The sequence below is a fragment of the Lynx canadensis genome, chromosome D2, assembly GCF_007474595.2.
Source record: "Lynx canadensis isolate LIC74 chromosome D2, mLynCan4.pri.v2, whole genome shotgun sequence".
NCBI lineage: Eukaryota > Metazoa > Chordata > Mammalia > Carnivora > Felidae > Lynx > Lynx canadensis.
The window spans coordinates 48,295,739-48,317,845 of record NC_044313.2 but is presented as its reverse complement, the minus strand read 5'-3'; the positions used below and the strand labels follow the sequence as shown (position 1 = coordinate 48,317,845).

The 22,107-nt window shown below is 59.1% G+C and overlaps 1 protein-coding gene across 10 annotated transcripts in view; it reads left to right on the top strand.

The window, feature by feature from the left end:
• Positions 1-19,104, top strand: part of ZMIZ1 (zinc finger MIZ-type containing 1) — a 202,302-nt gene extending 183,198 nt beyond the window's left edge. For 7 of the 10 annotated variants that reach the window (XM_032595210.1, XM_030335186.2, XM_030335188.2 and 4 more), the window contains 14 exons: positions 176-358; positions 1,530-1,607; positions 2,282-2,456; positions 3,118-3,259; positions 4,475-4,685; positions 5,506-5,611; positions 6,547-6,707; positions 7,740-7,807; positions 8,117-8,185; positions 8,670-8,914; positions 10,045-10,211; positions 13,440-13,697; positions 14,933-15,097; positions 15,248-19,104. In XM_032595210.1, coding sequence (XP_032451101.1) covers positions 176-358; positions 1,530-1,607; positions 2,282-2,456; positions 3,118-3,259; positions 4,475-4,685; positions 5,506-5,611; positions 6,547-6,707; positions 7,740-7,807; positions 8,117-8,185; positions 8,670-8,914; positions 10,045-10,211; positions 13,440-13,697; positions 14,933-15,097; positions 15,248-15,355 — 2,136 coding nt within the window. In that variant the 3' untranslated portion in view covers positions 15,356-19,104. The remainder of the gene's footprint in view (positions 1-175; positions 359-1,529; positions 1,608-2,281; positions 2,457-3,117; positions 3,260-4,474; positions 4,686-5,505; positions 5,612-6,546; positions 6,708-7,739; positions 7,808-8,116; positions 8,186-8,669; positions 8,915-10,044; positions 10,212-13,439; positions 13,698-14,932; positions 15,098-15,247) is intronic. The other 3 variants (XM_030335190.2, XM_032595211.1, XM_032595212.1) reach the window with 2 other exon arrangements.
• Positions 19,105-22,107: the final 3,003 nt, after the last annotated feature.

Below are 22,107 nucleotides of genomic sequence, written 5' to 3'. Positions count from 1 at the left end.
AGTGTCTCAGAGCAGCAAGGGCCTCAGACATCATCTGGTTCAGCCTCCTCTCTCCGGGTGGGGGAGGGGGCAGTTTGCCAGTGGGAAACAGCAAGGACAGAGGTGAGGTGGCCGTCTGGTGAGTAGCTTGGCCCCACGACACTGACACACCTTCTCCTCTCCTTTGCCGCCACAGCCCAACTATGGAAACCAGCAATATGGACCAAACAGCCAGTTCCCCACCCAGCCAGGCCAGTACCCTACCCCCAACCCCCCACGGCCGCTCACCTCTCCCAACTACCCCGGGCAAAGGATGCCCAGCCAGCCGAGCACGGGGCAGTACCCACCCCCCACGGTCAACATGGGGCAGTATTACAAGGTGAGTTCCACCACCCCACAGGCCCCTTCCTCCCTCCCCACCTCCCATCCCCACCCCCACCCATGTCCTCTTGGCTCTGTGTTCCCCTGAGGCACCAGGGGGCAGGCAGGGACTTCCAGGATGTGTCATCTTGTCCTCAGAGCCATGCGTGCAGCGACCAAAATGTCCGTTCCTGTTCTCACGGGTTCAGACAAGGGTTTTCTCCTCTCCTTTCACTATTTATAGCACACGAGATAATAATTTAAAAAATGCATTTTTTTAAAGGAAAAAGCGTCCACCTAGATAATATTAGTTCTAAACCTTGTTTCGCTACACGCACATGGGCATCAGCCTGTTCTGAGACTGTTACTAAGGCTGTAATTTTGAATCTGTTTCTTTCACTTGACGTGAAATCACAAGCGTGTCACTTATTGCTACAAAGTCTCCATGGTTTTTATTCTTTTAAGGATGTTTAACATTCTGCGGATACATAACCACACCCTATCTTACTGTTCACTTTTTATTGGATATTTGGGTTGTTTCTGATTTTTCACTTTGGAAGTAACAGTATCACAGATATTTTCAGGTACATAGCTTTTTCCTCCCTCTTTTTTTTTTTTTTATTGTTTATTTATTTTGAGAGAGAGGGAGGGAACAGAAGCAGGGCACAGAGAGAAGGAGCCAGAGAATCCCAAGCAGGCTCCGCGCTATCAGCTCAGAGCCCAAACGGGGGCTTGAACTCAACTGTGAGGTCACGACGTGAGCCAAGATCAAGAGCCGGACGCTTAACCGACTGAGCCACCCAAATGTCCCTCGCTTTTTCCTTCTTTGGGATTATTGTAAAATACATCTCAGGAGTGAAGCCTGCTCTAGAAACACTTTTACGTATATTTGGCGAGAATTCATGCTCACTTACATGACCACCTTCGCTGCTCCAGCTTTAACACACTAGGTGTTTCTGGTTTTTTTGTAAACTCATGCTGTATCACTAGCTATGGAAAGAGAGAGGAAATGCTGTCCCCGCAGGTGACCTGCTCCACCCCTGTCCCGCTCTGCACCCCAGCACTGGATGGGCCTCACCAGCATCCCCTGTATGGTACCGCTGGCCAATTTTCACATCAGGAAAGAAAGCAGGCTTCTGGTAGCTTTTCTGCCTTCCATGTTCATCACGTTGTTTATCTTGTTTTAACAGCCAGAGCAATTTAATGGACAAAACAACACCTTCTCGGGAAGCAGCTACAGTAACTACAGCCAGGGGAATGTCAATAGGGTATGTTCCAGTTTTCATCCTAGCTCTAAGCCCCGTGCACCTGTGTGTCTAAGGGGCCATGCCGTCCCCGGGCCCATGGATCAGGGTGCATTCCCGGGTCGTCAGCTCTGGGACACAGTAATGCCCAGACGGAATCCACAGGTCCAGGCAGGTGGGCCAGGGATGCATAAGGCCTGGGACCAGAAGGGTGAGGGGCTCCTGGGGTGCCGATTGCCCAGGATGCTACAGGCCCAACTCCATCTGGGGACCCCCTGAGCTGGGGGGGTTGGAGGGTATGGCCTAGAGTCATTATGTAGGCAACCAGAGACCTGGGCTTCACCCTAGCTCTCCTCTCCTCCTGAGATTGCATTAGACTAGTCCCCCCTACCCTGAGTCTGTGTCCCTGTTTGTCAAGTGGGCAGGGGACCCTGCACCTGCCTGGCACTGCAGTGCCGTGACCCAAGTGAAGGGTGGGAAGGCCCTTCCTAGGCCCACCTGTCTTCCAATTGAGACAGAGGCCTTAGTGCTGACCAGGATAGACGTGTGTCCTGAGGGGTGGGGGAGGGCTCTCTTCCCTTGAGGGACCAGGAACCATAGTCCCAGGACTGTGGGGTGGGTGGGGTGTATGTCCACAGACATAGTCCCTCCTATCCCCGTGACCCCATAACCTATGTGTGGTTTCTCTTTCCCCCCAGCCTCCTAGGCCGGTTCCTGTGGCAAATTACCCCCACTCACCTGTTCCAGGGAACCCCACGCCCCCCATGACCCCCGGGAGCAGCATCCCCCCGTACCTGTCCCCCAGCCAAGACGTTAAACCACCCTTCCCGCCTGACATCAAGCCAAATATGAGCGCTCTGCCACCACCCCCAGGTGAGTGCCCCACCTCCTCCCTCTGTCTGGCCAGCCCCACCTCCTCCCTCTGTCTGGCCAGCCCCACCTCCTCCCTCTGTCTGGCCAGCCCCGCCTCTTCCCTCTGTCTGGCCGGCTCCATCCAGGGCCCTGCAGTGGGCCAGGAGCCAGGGGGCTTGGAAGTTGGACTGCCTGTGGGGGCTGGCTGTGTGGCAAGGGCAGGAGGGCTTGAAAGCAGATAAGCCCCACCCAGAAGGGAAATTGGGGTAGGGCTGTGCTGCCAACAGTCCTCATCACCTTCCTGAGCAGCTGGAGGCTGGAAGGAAAAGCGGCTCCCAGCTGTGGAGAGGGGCTGGGCGGAGAAGCCTGGCGCTTCCAGAGTGGGGAGTAGGTGGGCATAAGAGGGGAAGTAGAGCCAGGGTGAGTGGGACACGGGACGCAGGGGTGGTCAGGATAGGGTCGGGTGGACTGACAGAAGCAACAGGCTCCCTGGTGTGCACGCGGGCAAAGAGCCCAGCTTCTGTGGCCCTGTTTACACACACGCCTGTGTGGCCCCGTGAGCGTGCAGTTAAGGGTGCGTGTTGCATGGGCGAGCGAGCTCCACCCACAGCCCTGGAGCCCATGCTTCTGTGTGCTCGTGCGGCCACAGGCGCGGGGCTCATCCAGCTCCTTCCCCACCCAGCCAACCACAATGACGAGCTGCGGCTCACGTTCCCTGTGCGGGACGGCGTGGTGCTGGAGCCCTTCCGCCTGGAGCACAACCTGGCTGTCAGCAACCACGTCTTTCACCTGCGGCCCACAGTCCACCAGACCCTGATGTGGAGGTGAGTGTCATGGCGGGGGGCACAGGCTCAAGCCGGGGGAAGGAAGCCCCCGGTGGTGACCTCCCTAGCCCAGGCATTGCCGTGAACAGATCATAGCAGCATCTGCCTGCCACCTTCACCCGTTCAGCATCATTGATTGGGCCCTGCTCTCTGCAAGGTTTGGGGGATGTCACAGGCCTCGGCAGGTATGGTGGCCTAAGAGCAGGGAAGCAGCTGTCACTCACCCTGGTCCTGAGAGACTGATCGGGGACGACCTCCCAGAGGAAAAGGTGGCTAGCTCAGACCCAAAGGCCAATAAGGCAGTATTCAATGCAGAGGCCCTGAGTTGGCAAGAGGAACTTGAACACGGTTTGCTGTGGCTAGAGCGGGGACACAGAGGGATGGGGCTGGCTTGGGCGGGACCAGCAAGTCTGACAGGTTGCGAGGGGCTGGCCGCCGAGACAGGCAGCTGCTCAGACGTCCAGACACACTCGAGTACAAGGTCTGGAGGTAGCTGGCCAGGCCAGGCCCTGTGTTCTGTGCCTTCCACACATGACGTCGCTACCTGGATCTTGTCAGTGGGCAATGCTTGTGCCGTTGGCAGTGAGACCAGAGAAGCTGATTAGCTTGCAGGGCTTCTCACAGCAAGCAGCAGAGCTGGGACTCAGACCCAGTTCTCTTGAATGCCGGGACCCACTGGTGTCTCCACCCTCGGCCCTTCCTCCTCAGGCAGGACTCACACTTGCAACCTCTAGCTGCCCGGTGAGCACCTAAAAGGCACGAGACGGGTCTGCCCTGGGCACATACGTGCGCACGCACAGCTCACTCGATGCCTTGACCACACTGAGCCGGCTGACCTGGGTGCTGCTCCCAACTGGAGTCTGGTTTGGACATAATCAGTCCCCTAGCTGGTCTTGTCACATTACTGTCTGTCCGTTTCTTTCCTCTGTCTCCATCCTTGGGGCACAGGATAGAGGGGCTACGGGGAGCAGTCAGGAGGAGACCAGCAGAGCTGTGGGGTGTGGCTGGAGTGAACACTGCAGGGGACTCTGGGCTGTGGCGGTGGGTTTGGACTGGGGATGTGGGCATCCAAAGTGGGAGAGGAGAGCCCGGGGAGGTGAAGGCGGTGGTGCCAGCGGAGGACGCGTGGCCCTGAGGGACTCGGGCTGTGGCGAGGTGGCCAGGCGTCACCGAGGCCCCGGGCAGAGCCAGCTGAGCCTCACCGCACCCCCTCAGGTCCGACCTGGAGCTGCAGTTCAAGTGCTACCACCACGAGGACCGGCAGATGAACACCAACTGGCCGGCCTCGGTGCAGGTCAGCGTGAACGCCACGCCCCTCACCATCGAGCGCGGGGACAACAAGACCTCCCACAAGCCCCTGCACCTCAAGCACGTGTGCCAGCCGGGCCGCAACACCATCCAGATCACCGTCACGGCCTGCTGCTGCGTGAGTGTGCGGGTGGGGCTGGCGTGGGGGGCTGAGTCCCCCTCTGGCCTGCAGCCTTGACTGCGGGTCTCTGTCCTCATCCCCGCAGCCACGGCAGTGGTCTTGCAGAAACACGTCTTCACAGACGTTGCCCCAGGGCTGTGGAACAACTGTGTGTGTCCCCCCGATCCGTGACCTGCTCTGGATCCACATCTGAGCCACACGCCTGTCCTCCCAGAGATCCGGGCCTGGCACACGGGGCTTGCCCAGGGACCTGTGGGGAAATAGATTGCCTGCCTGTCCTGCTCTGCTGGCCGCGGTGGGGGACATACGGGAAGGAAAATGACTGATCCTGCCCTTATGAGCAGAGAGACAGAAGTCACAGGATGGGGAATGCCGTCAGAATGAGGAACCTGTAGGGGCTTATGGGGGTGTGCAGTCCTGGAAGGCTTCCTGGAGGAGTGAAGACAGGGGTGACCCCCTCTGGCAGGAAAGGTGGAGAACACATGATACGGAGCCGTGCCAGGCAAGGTTAGGAAGTGAGGCCCACTCCAGTCCTCATGCCTGGTGTCCCATAACTCAGGCCAGGAGGTTTTCAACATCAGAGTCAGCCTAGAGCCCAGGTAACGGTCCCCCAAGTGGTGACCGTTGCCTGGGTCCCCAGGCTCACAAGTCCCAGGACACATCCTGGGCCTCAGGAGACCCTCTTCTAGAGTGGCATCACTGTGGATCATGGGCCCTTTCCTGTGCTTGGCCTCCAGGGGCCTCTGGGCACAAGTGGGGCCGGCCATGGGGGCCTTGGGGCCTTGGGGTGGGGACTGAGTACGCTTTTCCTCGGCAGTCCCACCTCTTCGTGCTGCAGCTGGTCCACCGGCCCTCCGTGCGCTCCGTGCTGCAAGGCCTCCTCAAGAAACGCCTCCTGCCCGCGGAGCACTGTATCACGAAAAGTGAGTGCGGGGGCACAGGGAATGAGAACCGGGACCGGCCTTTGGCTCCATGCACACACCCCGGGGCCCGAGCGTTCCTTGGCACCAGTCCCCACCGCCCCCCCAGCTCATGTCCCTCCTTCTGGAGCCGTGGGGGTGATCAGATGAGCATGGGCTGTGAGGCCCGCCTCACATGGAAGAGCTGGCTCGCAGCACAGGATGTGAGGCAAATTAAAACCACACACCGTGGTGTAGACAGGCCAGGCAAGCTTCCTGGAGGAGGTGATCACCTAGAAGATCACTTCTAGGAACTGGACAAAGGGGATCTTCACCCAGGGGTGGATTCTGGACCGGCCTCCCCACCTCAACAGCTCATGTATAAACTAGAGACAGGGTCTTGGCTCAGAGTCCCCTCCTTTGGAGGAGGCACCCAGGTGATGACTCGGGGGCAATATGCAGGGCGGTGCACCGCTGCCTCTCCGCTCGACTTGCTTCTCCACATCACCTCCTGAGCCCTCCGTCCCCGCCCGGCGCTTGTCCGTTCCCATCTCCACCCTTGTAGAAGTGAGCACGGGAGCGCCTGAAGGGCTCTCCACTGACCCAGAAAGTCAGTGGGAAGGGCCAGACCGTGTTTCTGTAAGTGCCGTAGAAAGTCCCCCGTGCTGGAGAAGGCGGGGTCTGTTCCTCAGAGACTGGGGAGCTGACGCGGCTGCTCCAGGGACACACGCGTTCCACACGTCGCACGTGGGGGCTGCCGTCCCAGAGAGCTGGGTGGCCCAGGGCACCCGGCGGGCCGAGCTCCCCTGTGACCAGGCCTGGGTGCGCTAGTTATTCCCAGGACCTCCCAGTGTCCGGGGGGCGGTGGAGAAGCAGGGTGTGTTTTAGCCACACGAGGGAGTGTGATGTGTGCAGGGTGGCCCCGTCCTCCTCAGCCACCTGTGCCTCCTGCCCCACAGTCAAGCGGAATTTCAGCAGCGTGGCTGCCTCGTCAGGCAACACGACCCTCAACGGAGAGGATGGCGTGGAGCAGACAGCCATCAAGGTGTCTCTGAAGTGCCCCATCACATTCCGGCGCATCCAGCTGCCTGCTCGAGGTCACGACTGCAAGCACGTCCAGGTGAGTGGTCCTGGCAGGTGCAGCTCGAGCGGGAGCAGGATGGCTGGCGTCTGGCTGGGATGGTGAGGGGCAGGTGGGGGCGGGAGGGCTGGCAGCAGGGCCTGCTTCTGGTCCCCAGAGGACTCGGCGGCCATCAGCAGCCGGTTGTATTCACTCCCTCCGGCCTCCGGCCATCCTTTGAGCGAGCATCTTCTCTGCATGCTCAGGGCTAGGTTCCCAGGGGGCCCCAGAACCGATTTGGACAGTCCCAGTCCTGACAGATGTCAGAAGCCAGGTGCAAGTCCTGCACATACGGCCACAGCTGGCCTGGAGCCCCAGGGCAGGGACACCTCTGCCTGATCGCTGCTGTGTCCTGGGGCCTGGCCCCAAGCAGGTGTTCAGGAAGTGGCCGTGGAGTGAGTGACTGTCGTGGCCTGGGTTGCTCTAATAGAGCACTGTGCAAATGTGGGCAGCCTGGATGGGTGGGATGCCCTGGGTGGGGGCTGCTCAGGAAGAAGTCCCAGAAGAGGGGGAGCGGCCATTCCTGCAGAGGCTGGGGGGCCAAGCCAGGTGAAGCCTCGGCCCCTCCCTCCACACAGCAGGTCTGGAGGGCTTCATGGTAGGGCAGGAGCTTCCCTCAGGGAGAACGCTGTGGGCACCAACACGTACTGATGAACTCTACTGGATGTGTTCTCGGAGCCGGGGCTGGGCTGACGGGGAGGCCAGGCCGTCATGGGTCAGGGTCTGTGGAGACACGCTGTTGGGTGATCCAGGAAGCCTTCTGAGAGGACACAGGCGAGGGGCCATCGGGCACCTCACAGGCGAGGTGGTGTGAGAAGTGAGCCATGCAGGGACTCAACGTGGCCGGCTAGCCATGTGAGCAGGGGAAAGGCCTCATGATCGCCGGCCCCCACAACCCAGCCCCCGTCTCCCCGCCCCCCACTGCCTCCCTGCTGGGAGATCTTCACAAGGGTCCCAGAGACGGTGGCACTTGCACCTACACGTCCTCTCATCTGTCTGTCTGTCTGTCTGTCTGTCTCCCGGCCTCTGCAGTGCTTTGACCTGGAGTCGTACCTGCAGCTGAATTGTGAGAGAGGGACCTGGCGGTGTCCTGTGTGCAAGTGAGTAACACCTACCCCGGCGGGACCTTCCTCACTGGCCTCCATCTGGGCCTGCCGTCTGGGGTCTAGCCACCTCCTCCTGCCCTAGGAGCCAAACAGAGAACCCAGACACGGCGGAGGAGCTCGGCGCACAGGGGCCGCGTGCAGTCTTCTTGTGTCAAGTTGTCACAAGGCCGTGCTCTCCTGTCACTGCCTCCAGTAGTAACCCGTGGCAGAAGCAGAGTCTTTGACCTGGTGGGAAGGGGTGCGCTATGCGCTAGTCTCTAGGCTCCAAGAGCAAAGGCCAAGCCCCCTTCTCTTTTTTTCTAGTAAAACGGCTCTGCTTGAGGGCCTGGAGGTGGATCAGTACATGTGGGGCATCCTGAACGCCATCCAACAGTAAGTGGGCACCCCCCCAGCTCGGGGCACATGGAGGGGGCGGGGGAATGCCCGCCTGGATTGGAGGAGGCGAGACGGGGACATTCCTGATACCCCACCCTGTCCCCAGCTGCAGACCATTCGCCAACCCAAGCTCTCACCTCTGTGACTCTACCTCAGGAACTTTTCTATCTGGGGGCGAATGAACTTTCTAGAAAGGACTAAGCTCAGCCAGAACAAGACAGTGCCCCGGACAGCCACTTCCTGGGCGGCAGGCCTTGGGGCCGGCTGTCCTGTGTCCAGCCACTTGCTTTTCCTCACCTCACCCTCCCCATCTCTCAAACAGATGTAAAAATCCCTCACACCCCTGTCATATGGCAGAGTGTGGCAAGGATGGGGACAGGGGCCTAGGCAGGGACAGTTCAGTGTCTGCCTGGGCTGGAAGCCCTTGTATCCCAGGCCTGGTACCGCGTGACCTCAGCTCTGCCCCCTTGCTCCCCACCAGCTCCGAGTTTGAAGAGGTCACCATCGACCCCACGTGCAGCTGGCGGCCAGTCCCCATCAAGTCAGACCTGCACATTAAAGATGACCCAGATGGCATCCCCTCCAAGCGGTTCAAGACCATGAGTCCCAGCCAGATGATCATGCCCAACGTCATGGAAATGATCGCAGCCCTGGGCCCTGGCCCATCCCCCTACCCACTCCCGCCTCCACCGGGGGGCGCCAACTCCAACGATTACAGCAACCAAGGTGGGTGACGTTGGATGAGGTGGGAGAGTGAGTCCCAGCAGGGGTACAAGGTCTCTGGGCTCACGTGACAGGTGCAGGGGGGATTGTGGTGTGAAGAGGTAGAGGCAACATACACCCCAAAACACAACCCACGTCACTGGACTTGGGGGTATGGTGGCCCATTCAATGCCATCGTGTCTCCTTCACCACCCGGTTCCGTCCAGCCCTATGGGTCAGCACCCTGCTGAGAAGTGGGCTCTGCCTCCTGGAGTCCAGGGGACAGCTCCTTGCCTTCTTTGGAACCTGCTTTGCTGGGGGCACTAACAGAACACTCCCACTTGGAGTTCTTGGCCCTTCCCCCAGCCCTTCCGTGTTTCTCTGTGAGATCTGTATTGTCCCGGTCCCTGAAATGCTCCCATCCTTCCAGGCACAGAGTTCCAGGGGTCTCTGGCCACCAAATTCACCATACCTGCCCTCTCACTCTCCCTGCTGTCCAGACCAAGCTATGCTGTACTGCCCTGGGTTCCTAGAAAGTACCCAGCCCCCTTAAACACTGGCAATGGCAGCTCCCTGCAGGATCCAGGCTCCTGGATGATTAGAGGCCTGGAGAGGTTAACCCACATAGCAGGATCCCACAGCCTTCCAGTATGCTGGTCCTCTGACCCTTCTCCATGGCCATGTTGGGGAAGGAGCAAGGGCCAGGGAGGCCAGGCAGCTGGCTTCTAATGGTGTCACCTCGAGGCTGGTGCAGCTCTCTTTGTGGACTTGAAATTGTGATCTCCCACTCTGGGCTGCGGTCTTCCCACTGAAGGGGTGCAGCCACGTGGGGGGCAGTGAGGAAACAGGTCTTGGGGTCTAGCGCAGCAGATCCTGAGGAAGGCTCAGACTGGGGCATCATCTTCCCCTGCCCTCAGGAGCCTGGCCTACCTCTTGCTCACACTCTGTTCCGGCTCGTAACTGTAAAACAGCTCAGGTCCTGGGGTGCTGAGGCCCACCAGAGGAGGCTGTATTGCTGCTCCGTCTAAGGCCACAGGAGCCAGGACAGGAGTCACATCTTAACTTACATACTCCGTGTCCCCCCACTCCCCCCACCCCGTGGCTGCCTTCCCTCTGGGTGACACTGCCCCGGTGCCATCTTGTTTTCTCCCCAGGCAACAACTACCAGGGCCATGGCAACTTTGACTTCCCCCACGGAAACCCTGGCGGGACGTCCATGAACGACTTCATGCACGGGCCGCCCCAGCTCTCCCACCCCCCGGACATGCCCAACAACATGGCCGCCCTCGAGAAACCCCTCAGTCACCCCATGCAGGAAACTGTGAGTACCTCTTCATCGTCCTGACCTCCCTACCTCCCCCTTCACCCCCGTCCTCCGCGTGGGGCGGCTGGGAGCAGAGGGCTCCCCCAAGGACCTTTCTGATGTTTGCCTAGCTCCCTCCCAGGCAAAGGGGAAGACTGCCAATTGGGTCTGGGGGCTCAGAAGGAAGTGAGAGGCCTGACCGAGGCTGAGTCGGTGTCCTTGGACTTGGCCAAGGACGTTGGTTTCACCTAGGACGTTGGATTCTCAGATGGGGGAAGCTGCAGGCTCCTGTCTGCACACACACTGCACGTACACACGCCCACTTCCCACACATGCCCACCACACCCCCACACACACCACCGCCACCAGCCTCTCTCCCTGACACGCACACTCAGATGCTGACCTACCGTAGCCCCAGCTGTCTAGAATTTTGTCTCACACCTAGGCACCTGCTCCCCAGGGGTCTGAGTCTTCTGCATATCGCCACCGCCTGCTCAGCCTCAGAATATTCACGCCCCGTCCCGTGTCACCTATTAACACACCCAACAGTGGTAAGAGGCCTGGCCACCCCAGGTCCTCTTCCAGTGAGTACTGCGTGGCTCTGTTTGACTTAGCACACATTTCCTGAGCCTTTGCTCCGGGCCAGGTTTTGTACCTGCTGTGAGCAAGACAGACACAGGCCTTGTGCCCACGGAGCGAAGGTTCTGGCAGCGCTCGGATGGAGACAGCACGGTTGGGGTGCTTGGGGAAACCGGGGCCTGAGGGCTGAAGTCAGGCCTCAGTCGTTCTGTCTGTCCCTGGTCTCTCCCCTCAGGAGGAGGGGCAGTCGCAGAGGGCCTGGCAGTGGGGTTGGGCGGGCCTGCACCGGAAGGCCAGGCTGCAGGCCCCCCATCTTCCCCCATGTGGCCTGGGAGGAAGGGCCTTGGGATCGCACTGTGATCCACACGGGGTTGGCTCTGCCAGAAGCTGTCCCGTCCCGAGCCACCCGATTCTCAGCAAGAGTGGCTGTTAACCGGAAGGCTTCTGGGAGAGGGACACTGCAGCATCTTTCCTACGGAACTCCAGAATGCCAAGTCAGACATAGCTGCTGTCACGGGGCTTCAGCCACACTTTCGCAAGTTCCTTTCTGCCTCGTGGAGCTTCTGACTTCTGGGGGCCTCTCTCCCAGCTCCCCCCCGTTTCCTCAGCAGTCCATGCCCAGGAGTCACCCAGATCACACCCCACACACGCTCACCTGTCACACACAGAGGTCCCAGCACTGGACAATGGCAGCAGGATGTCGCTTACTTTCTGAGCCCTGCCACCTGGGGTCTTTTCAGAGGGCCCTAAGCCTGTGAGTTGACTTCACAGCCTGCCCCCCCACCACCACCCCCGCCGCCCAGGGGTGCTCCCTAGATATGCACCGTCCTTCCCTATTTCTGGGCTTTCGCTAGACGGCGACCCAGAAGTACAGCTGCGAAGAGGGATAGTACAGTCACGGATAAACTGCCCCGCGCCAGGGCAGCCTGGCCCTGGCTGAGCACCAGCTGGATGCCCACGTGCGCGGACACTGGCAGAGAGGCTCCCGTCAGGTGCTGGGTCACTGAAGGACTCTTCCTTGCAGGAGAGGTGACAGGTGTATCAGCAGGTCTCAGAGCATCCCTCTGGGCCTGAGGGGGACAGCCGTTGTCAGCAGATCTAGAGACTGTCTGCCTGGGCTGGGCTGGGCTGCTCCAGGAGTGTGGAGCCACTCCCTGCCCCCCAGAATGGGCACTGTGGGGCACCCACGGTCATGGGTGGGAGTCACAAGCTGGCCTCTTACTGACAGTCATGGTGGCCATCCTTCCAGCCTCTCCTGGTCCTTCCCGCCTCGTGTGCATCCCCCCCACACCGTCCCACAGTCGTACAGTCAGTCCCGGGATGGAAGGGGCCCTGTGCTGCGTGGGGCTGGCTGGACTGAGCAGAGGCTCCCAGCAAGGCCTGGGAGCAGCTTTAGGAGAAACAGGAAGAGGTACTAGGGTCTGGAGATCAGGCTGCTGTTTCGAAACCCACGAAGGAAAAACGAAATGTGTGCATGGCTTGGAAGATGGGGTGGGTAGGAAGGTATACAAAGACCAAGGAGACATTTGCTCACCGGCAGCCTGGTGGGTCAGGCTCCCCTTGGCTAGCATCGTGTGAGTGCGGTTGGGGGACCTGCTGGGGCACTGGCCGTGGGCTGAGAGTGTGGACTTGTGCTCCAAGATCTGAGCTCTGAAGGGAGGCTGTTTGGGATAGCACCCAGACCAGCAGGGAAGTTTCGATGTCATACACCATAAGGCCCCCTGCCCGGCCACAGCCCTGGTGTTTCAGTCCACGTGCACACAGGAGAGCACGGGCCTGTAGTGGATCTGTTAGAGAAGCACTTCCTGCCTCACCGGGGCACCCCCTCTGTGAGCCCTAGCGCCCAGCGAGGCACAGAGGTGCCTGCCTTCCTCGGCACCCGGGGACGCGGCCTACAGCTGCCTAGGTGGGTGGCCAACAGGAAGGGTCCGGCAATGCGGAGAAGCCCTGCTCTGCCCCTTTGACTCGGGGCTCAATTCTGCCCTACCCTGGGCAGCGGGCAGGGCTGGTCCCAAGGGGCCAGCCGCTGCCACCTCGGGCCCTTGGAAGGTGCCTCTGTGTCCAGCATCGCCCCCCCCCCCCCGCCAGGGCCCGTTGTGGGACGCAGACCCCTTCCTGAGCTGCACGCCTGCCCATGCTGTCTGTCCGTGTCTGCTCTCCGCTGCCCCTGGCCCTCGGGGGGCAGCGGGCAGGGGTGGGGGGAAGGGGTGTGCCGTACCACGCTGCCAGCGTCACCCTCCCCGCCTCCCCACTCCTTGGAAACATGCCCATTTGCTTCTCCATTCTGCCCTTCCTGTTCATTGTGGTGATGGTGTCCGGGCTACAGAGGCAGAGGGGCTTGCGAGGGGCCTGGACCATGCTCTCAGTGTCTGCTTGTCCCAGAGCTCCAGGCCACCTCCCTCCCGGCCCCCACATGGCCTCACAGGCCCTGGCCCCGCCTCCCTCTCCACAGCCTCCCTGACTGGCAGCCTCGGGGGAGGACTTTTTTTGTTTGTTTCTCTGCAAAACGACAACAACAACAAAAAGCATTGAGCTTTGTAAGGGGGTGGCTTTGTTTTGGGGGTTTGTTATTTTCCTGGTTTTGTTTGGTTTTCATTTCTCCAGGCATCTCGTTGCTGTACCTCGTCACCTCACATTTCTTTTCTCCTGCTCTCTCCTCCTCCACAGATGCCACACGCTGGCAGTTCTGACCAGCCCCATCCCTCCATACAACAAGGTTTGCACGTCCCACACCCCAGCAGCCAGTCAGGGCCTCCATTACATCACAGTGGGGCTCCTCCTCCTCCTTCCCAGCCTCCCCGGCAACCGCCACAGGCCGCTCCCAGCAACCATCCACACAGCGACCTGACCTTTAACCCCTCCTCAGCCTTAGAGGGTCAGGCCGGAGCACAGGGAGCATCCGACATGCCGGAGCCTTCGCTGGATGTAAGTTGGGGTCACCACCGGCCTGGGGCTAGGCCTGGCGCTGGGACCTGCCCGAGAGCAGGGGTGGGTGTCGAGGGCTCAAGGCCCAGGGTGGAGGAGGTGCAGCTATGAGGGGGTGGGTGGGTGGTGGGTGGGCCTAGCCAGCCTGCCTCCCCTGGCTCCAGAACCAGGAAACCCCACAGTGGGGAAGCCTCACCAAGGGTCCCAGCATCCCTCCCCCGCCCCCTTCCCCACCTTGCCGGCACCTGCCCTTCGGTCCCCTCGGCCACAGTCCTGCAGCCCCTCCCTGCCCCACCCCACCTTCCCCCACAGGCCCTCACAGAGTCCCTCTGGGCCAGGGTCCTGGAGGAAGCACAGGAAGGCCCCCTGCCCTTCTTCCTTCCGACCCCCTCCCCGCCCCCACCCCCACATCAAGCTTGCCATCTCAGTGTTTGCCACACTCTCTGGCCTGAGGCAGGGGAAGGGCTGGAGTGACAGGGTCCCTCTGTCTGTCTCGCTGGTATGTGTCTGTGTCCAGTTTCCTGTCCGTGTGTTGTCCACGCCCTGTGTTGCCGCTTTGCTCCATCGCTCACTCAGAGAGGCCCCGGTGAGGGGTGACAGTAGGACCAGCCTCGGGTCGTGCCAGGACTACTGGGGCAGAAGTGGGTGGCTGAGATTCAGGGGTCTCCCACCTTGAGGCCCGACCGGTCTGGAAAGCGGGGTGGGAGGAGCCCTCGAGTGATGGGGGCCGGGTAGCCGGCTAGGGTGGGCCGGGAAGGGACACGTGGCACTTGCCCCTCCCATCCCACGCCTCTAGGCTCTAGATTCCCAGAGAGGAGGCCTGCTCTGCCCTCTCCACGCCTCAGCCCCTCTGTGGCCACCCTCTGCCCCGGCAGGCAGCGGCAGTCTTTATGGTGAATGGGGTTTCCTCGGCTGTGCGGCCATCTAGGGTTCTCCCCCAGCTCTCCTCCCCAGACCCGTCCAGTGAGGGTGCTCTTAGGTTCATGAGGTTCCCCGGAGTGACAAAAGGAGTCCGAGGACCTCACAGTAGAGGGTAGGGAGAGTCTGCAGCCACAGCCCAGGGGCCGCAGGGAAGGATGGTTCCGTGCCGCCCTCTGGTCATAGGCTCACCAGGGAGCAGTGAGCTCCTGGGGGGAGGTCCAGGGTGCCGAGAGCTACAGGGACCACCGGCCTTACGTGCAAAGTCATGTGGTTTCTACTGGGAGGCCTTCGTGACCCAGGCTTCCTCTTGGCAGGGTCTTGGGGCCAGAGGAAGCCCGGAATCAAGAGAAAGCCCCCTGACCTGCCACGAGCCTTCCCGGCTGGCGGGCCGAGGGCCTGTCTCCCCCACACTGGAAATAAGCGCGGGTGTGCCCCAGGCTAGCCCAGTGGCCTGGGCGCGTTTGAGGCCAGCCAGCACGGTTAGTGTCCCCTGTCCCGCCAGGACCCCGGGAAGCAGGTAGAGAAGCACGCACCCCGGCAGTCCTTGGGGGCACCCCTGCAGTCCTCACCCTGGGCCAGCCCAGCCCCTCAGCTGACACCTCATCTGGGCTTCTGTACTTCTTTTCCAGCTCCTTCCAGAACTCACAAATCCCGATGAGCTCCTCTCGTACCTGGATCCCCCCGACCTGCCGAGCAATAGTAACGATGACCTCCTGTCTCTCTTTGAGAACAACTGAAGCCCACCCCTCCACTGGGGCCATCCCCCCCCACTCTGCCTCCTTCCCCGTCTGTCCCACACACACTTTACCACTGGGAGCCCATGCCCTCAGACCGCCCCTGCTGCGGCCTTCTCAGAGCGGAGGGGCGGGAGGGTGCACTGTGAAGGCTGTGTGGGTCTGGTGCCCGTGCCCAGAGCAGGCCCTGAAGATGAGCCTCGAGGTGGGGAACCGGCCCGGCGAGAGGGCACACGCTGACAAAGCCTTCCTGGTCCCTCTGTGTGTGCTGATTCCAAACGACCCTCCAGTGCCCCCCGAGGTTCTTCCGGTTTCTAAACTGTAACCCTGCCTCCCTGCTTCCTGGCCCAGAGCCTCCTTCAAGTGACTGAGCCTGAGAGAAGGCGCCCCGAGACCCAGGCAGGCCCCGAGCCTTGGAGGAGCAGTGACGGTTGGCAGCAGTGAGAATGGCCCACCCACCACCACCACCACCACCACCACCACCACAGAAAAGCACAAACCTCTGGGAAAGAGAACTCTCTCAGGGGCCAAGGTCGTCGCTTTGACCCCTGACCTCTAAGCCAAGATACCCTGTAAACACTCTCTCTCAGAAAGCAGAGAAAAAAAGGACAAGATTCTGTGTTCGAGAGAGGGTGTGCCATTCCTGCTTGGGGACCGGTGGGAAAGGGGGTCAGGGCCTCCTCAGAGCCAGGACAGTGCAGCTGGCCCCATGACCTCTGGACTCAGTCCGGGGCCCGGCCTCGGGGAGCAGAGGGAGAGAGTCCCCAGCCAAAATTACTGTGCCCTTAGTTGGGGGGCAGGGGGATGCCGCCAGCCGGAGTCCGATAGGAACGGCAACTTACAACTTTGCTCCGAGCCACTCCCTGTTTTTCAATGACGATTAAGCTACGGAGTCATCTGAGAAAGGGGACGGTAGACTTGGACGGCAAGCAACCCATTTCTCTCCACGCGTCCTGTTTCCTCCCTCCTGCCCCCCACCCACGTCTCCCAGACTGTTACGGGGGACACCTGCTTCCCTCTGTCCCACTTCTGCTGTGTCCGCCCCGACAGCCGGGTGGGCCGGTGGAGGGGCGGGGGAGGCTCAGGCGCCTGTGCGGGCATGGCGCAGGCACCTCTCCGGCCCCCCCCGTCCCGGCTGTCCCTGTGCTCAAGGCTGCCCCAGCTGCACCCCAGTCCGTCACCACACGTGCCGGGATGTGCCCGCCAGCGTCACGTGGTGTCTCTGTGCCGCACTTGGCTGCCGGCCTCTCCTTCCCTCTGTGTCCCCCTGCCCTGCAAAGCTGCCCACACTCCTGCTCACCGGAGCAGAAGCAGCCTCTGGTCTTTCCCTCCACTGCCTCGCTCCATCCGGCTTACTGCTCTCGGAGTCTCCCGGGTAGCTTGTGGGGCGTCCGTTTCGTCTGGGGGTCCTCTGTCCCCCTAAGCCGCATGGCCTGTGATGCTGCTGGGCCGTCACTTGGGTCACGTCTGTGAATTCGTTGCGCCCCTCCCTGCTGCTGCCTGGGGTCTCCTGCTTCCCGTCCACTGTCCGTGTTCTCGAGCTCCGTCTCCCCCTGTGGCGGGTGGTCCCCAGCACTCCTCTGGATTTGACCGGAACGGTGGCCCCAGCTGTTGATTTCCAGTCACTGTACCAGACAGCCGGCACAAGGTTTTCTGTAGGAAAGCTGCCATTGTCCCCGCCCCCTTTTCCTTTGTCCCGTTGTCGAGGTTTTTTCAAACAGCGTGGTGTTCAGTATGCAAATCAATTATTTTGAGAATTGCTTTTGTAAATATCTTTGTGAATATTTTAGTATTGTCTTTGATAATATTCAACATTTTCATGACCTGGTTATAGCCTTTGCTGGTGTTTTTAAAATACCTTGACTCAACAACGAGACCGAGTCCTTTTTTTTAAAAAACGACAAACAAAAACAAAAAAGCAACCAGGGCTATTTGTACAGATGAAGGGACAAAGTACGTGGGTGGCTGTGCCGTGAGTTCGAGCAGGCCGCCCACTGTTCAGAGCCATCCCCAGTCAGCTGGTGGGGACGAGACGATGCCAGGTAGCACGCGGCCGTCCTTGCCCAGTGGCCGATAGCCCTGGCAGGTGGCCACGCTCCTGTGTTCGGCCATCTGGGAATGTTCTGCCCCAGACAGACTTACAAATGCCTTCCTTACAAGTTCCTGCTTCCTGCTGTGGCTACTTTTTCCCAGAAAGGCCTGGGGTCCATTCTGGTTCTTATCGGGTGTCCCTGCTCTGCTCACCAACCTACCCACAGCTTTCTAGTACAGAGGGTCGCTCTGCTCCCCACAGCCCGGGCTCTGGGCACCTCCCTCAACCACCTCTGAGGAAGCCAGGGCTCGGCACCCGAGGCAGGTTTCCTGGGGCCCCTCCCAAGCGAACCTCCACCAGCAAGTTGGACAAAGAGCTTTCCCGAACCGTGGTGCCTGAAGCCCGTGCTCTGGGAACGTCCTCTCCCGGAGTGATTTTGGAGCCAGGCCAGGGGGGTGAGGGAGGCAGAAAGGTGCCCGGGGCCGGAGAGAGCCCCGGTTGGTGACAGATTCGGGTGACGACAGCCTCCCCAAGCAAGGGCGCTTCTGAACTCCGGTGGGGGGGGAATGCTTCCCTCATCCTTTTGGACGACTACTTGGAGCCATAAGTAACCTCAGCAAAAACGAGGCCTCAGCAAGCCACTTCTCTGTGACAAGCATCCACCCAGGCCGTAGACACGTTTCTGCTGCCACTCCACAAGACGGACAGGGCGCCAGCGGGCAGGCGGGAAGGCCCCAGTACAGGCAATCACCCCATCTCCTTGGTTCGAAGCTTTACCCGTGTATCATGTTCCCTGTAGCCATTTTATTTTTGAAGACACTTCTAATCCTTTCTCCCTAATGAAAGCCCTAACCACCACCCCCCCCCACACCCCCACCCCAGAGAGCTACACGTCTGCTCCCTCGACCTGACCATCTAGACAGGATGACGTCAGCAGCAGCGACTCAAGGGACGTGTGTACATATGTAAATGAGAAATAGAGACACGTTAACAGATGCATTCATTTCCCTTGGAATGTGTATTGTTTTTATTTTACGGAACAAAACAAAACAAACAAACAAAAAAAAAAGGCTTGAAACTCCATCTTAACGTGAAAAAAACTAGATCCTGTTAGCGTTTGTGAGGTCTCTCTCCACCTTTGTCTTATGTAATATACTCTGCCCCTGTGTGGAAAGGCATTTTTGTTCTGTTTTGTTTTTTATTTTACCTCCATGTACTATTTAGCTTCCGGTGTACTGGTCCTGCCACCTGTGTATTTTTAGGGTGCTATGGAAATAATGAAAAGAAATGGGGATTTCAGACGAAAATTGTAACCAAATTCATACTTTGTATAATTTTTGATATCATGATTGCAGGTGATTCACATGTCCACACATAAACACACCCACAGCGCAGCCTGAAGTAACCCCCACAGACATTGTCATCGTCTTTGTACATCTCTGTACAATGCAACCATTTCAAACTTTAAACTGGTCAGAAACCTAATTGTGATTTCTAGTCTTGCAAAGCTGTATGTAGTTAGATGATGTGACAACCTCTAATATTTATCTAATAAATATGTATTCAGATGAAACCTGTATATTAGGTGTTCATGTGGTTATTTTGTATTTAAAGATCAAATTATTTGACTATTGCTAGACATTTCTATACTCTGTTGTAACACTGAGGTATCTCATTTGCCCATGTTAATTGTTTTCTAAATAAATTGACAAAAAACGAAGGTTTGGCGAATTAGCTATTTTGTGAACTTTAAGGAGCGGTTTGGGGGTTTGTTTCTGCTTCTAAACCACCACCCCTGCCTGATCACCTGGCAAAACCAAAACAGAACAGAAACAGTAAGCAAGCGAGCAAGCAGGCAGGTGGTTTGGTGTTGATCTGGAGGAGCCCCTACCTCGGGTGTCCCTGGAGGAGACACTGGCGTGGCCAGGTGAGCATGTTCAGAGCCCAGAGCCTTCTTCCGGCAGGACCCTGATCTGCGACAGGCCCCGCTCCTGACAGTGGGACAACCAGGTGGGGAGGGGACCCTGAGCAGGGCCAGGCCCCGTACGGGCTGCTGGGGACTCAGGGAACGTGTGCGATGCTGGCCGGGGCTCTGAGAGCAAGCCCCTTGCGGGTTTTCCGGCTTTACAGACCGGGAACCTCTTCGTGCCAAGCTCCAGAGGGTGCTGTGCAAAAGCAGCCAGAATGAAGAGCTGGACCACTGACTCAGCCACTCTCCTCGTGGGCTATCCCTCTCACCGTCTCCCTCTGGCCACCCTACTCCCCAGCACCACTGCCCCCGACCCTTGTAAGGGGACCTTGGGTTTTCTCTTCTCTGTGACTGCGCTTTACGTGGGGTTCTAGAACTACCTACCTGGGCCACTGTCCTAACTATCCTCAAAGAAAGAAGTGGGGGCTAGCAGGCTCCCCAAAATATATCCCCTGGAGTGTGTGTGGAAATGTGTGTTAGGAGAGTGTGCAGGTCCCCTGAGTGTGTGTGTGTGTCGGGGGGGCGGGATATGCAGGGGGGAATATGGGTGCTTCTGGGGCTTCTCCAGGGTGGCCAGTTTCTCTTTTCAGTGGGAGATGGAAGGGGAGGGGGGAAGGAAAAACTTACATTAAAAATGGAATCCTGGGTGGCGCCGACTTCAGCTCAGGTCGCGATCTCGCCATCTGTGAGTTCGAGCCCCGCGTCGGGCTCTGTGCTGACGGCTCAGAGCCTGGAGCCTGCTTCAGATTCTGTCTCCGTCTCTCTCTGCCCCTCCCCTGCTCACGCTCTGTCTCTGAAAAATGAATGAACCTTAAAAAAATTTTTTAAAAAATGGAATCCTGTTGGGGCGCCAGGGTGGCTCAGTCGGTTAAGTGTCCGACTTCGTGTCCACCTGGGTCATGATCTCACGGTTCGTGAGTTCGAGCCCTGCATCGGGCTCTGTGCTGACAGTGCGGAGCCTGCTTGGGATTCTCTCTCTCCCTCTCTCTCTGCCCCTCCCTGCTTGCATTCTCTCTCTCTCTCTCAAAATAAATAAGTAAACTTAAAAAAACAAAATGGAATCCTGGTCACTGCTAAGCCGCAGGCACTGACTGCCTTCTGCCAGCATCACGAGAGCCGGAAGCATTTTCTCTGAGAGCAGACACCCCGGTGGGTAGCATGAGTGAGAAGGGCCCACCCCAGCCTCCCGTCGACTCTAGGGCAGTGCTTCCCCACAAGTGGAGGGACCTATGAATGCCCAGTTGGGCTGTGACCAGCATTTAGATGAGGACTAAGCAGAACACCAAGAGCACTTTGTAGGGTTACAGAGCAAGGGCGGAGATTGATCATGAAACATGCGTTGCAGTTTGTGTGTGTGTGTGTGTGTGTGTGTGTGTGCTGAATCATGATGTGAAATTAATTCTTACTTGTGGGCTGTGGTTGAAAACAAAAAGTTTGAATGCCATGGCCTTGAAGGCAGGAAGTGGGCAGGGGGTGGGGAGGGAGAGGCAGGGCAGTATGCTCCTCTAACTTTACATAAAAAGCAAACCGTCCAGGCATTCCAGCTGCAGAGCCTGAAACCCGTAGTGCAGTTAAACATAGGCCTGGGGGGCCCTGGCCAGGCTGCGTGGAAGCCTGCCCGCCCCGCCCCGCTAGATTCCCCGGGGACTGGCCTAGACTAAGAAGTCCACGGGAAAAGCCCGAGGAGGGCCTGGCTCAGGGCTGCGTGCAGGTCGCAGCCCCCGGGTGTGGGGCCACACATCACATCCTCCAGCTCCTGCGTCATCTTGGGTTTCTGTTCCTTGAAACCCACCCCTCAAAGCCCCACCCTGAATCCGATGACTGTCCCTCCACATAAGGCCATAGGGTGCTGTTGGGGAAAGTCACTCAGTCCCACAGGTCGATGCCAGGACAAAGCAGTGTCTCTAGTCTCACCGAGACCTCAGAACATGGTCTCCTCCCCCGCCCCCGTCCACCCACGTCCCTGTACTCCAGCCACCTGCTCAACCACGCCCAACCCACTCTAAGCAAATTACCCAACTATCACCCAGACCCCCCACCTGCTCCCCCACCCACAACCCTACCTCCATCCTCCCCCGGGCTTATCTTCTTCTGTCCAGGCCCAGAGGATGTGGCGTCCTTTCTCCATTCAGGGCCAGCCCCTCCCCCAGCCCCTGACACCCCTACCTCCTTCTCTTCTGGGTGGGACTTCATCAGTTGGCCCTGTACCTTCTGTACCTGTACCTTCCTGTATCTTCCCCGAGTGTGGAGCTTTGGGCCCTAGGGTTGTGAGGTCTAACAGCCCGCATCCCCACCCTTTGCTGGCCACCCCTCCCCATTCCTTCTCATGCGGACTCCTGGGCCGAGGAAACTGCCCACGCTCACCGTCTTTCCTTGCTCGCTCGCCATCCTCGACGCCCTACGGCACACATCTCAAAAGTTCCCTGAAACTTCTCTAGCAAGCTCACCTGTGACCTCTTGGTTGCTAGAGCCCCTGCTGCTCTTGGAGATCGGCCCTCACGACTGCATTTGATAGTTGCCATCCTCCCTGGAGACTCTTCTCTTGGATCCCGTGACAACACCCCGCGTTGGGTCTTCAGCTGTCCTTGAGTGCTTCTGACCATGCCTTTTCTGTCGTCTTCATGGGTCCCTGCAGTAACTAGGTGCTGTGGAGCTCCTGCCAGCTCTGTATCTGGCACCCATCCCTCCACTGCTAAGGGCGTTGACTGCCTGCAGTTCACAACTTCTCTTCACCAGGGAATTGCCCTCAGCAGA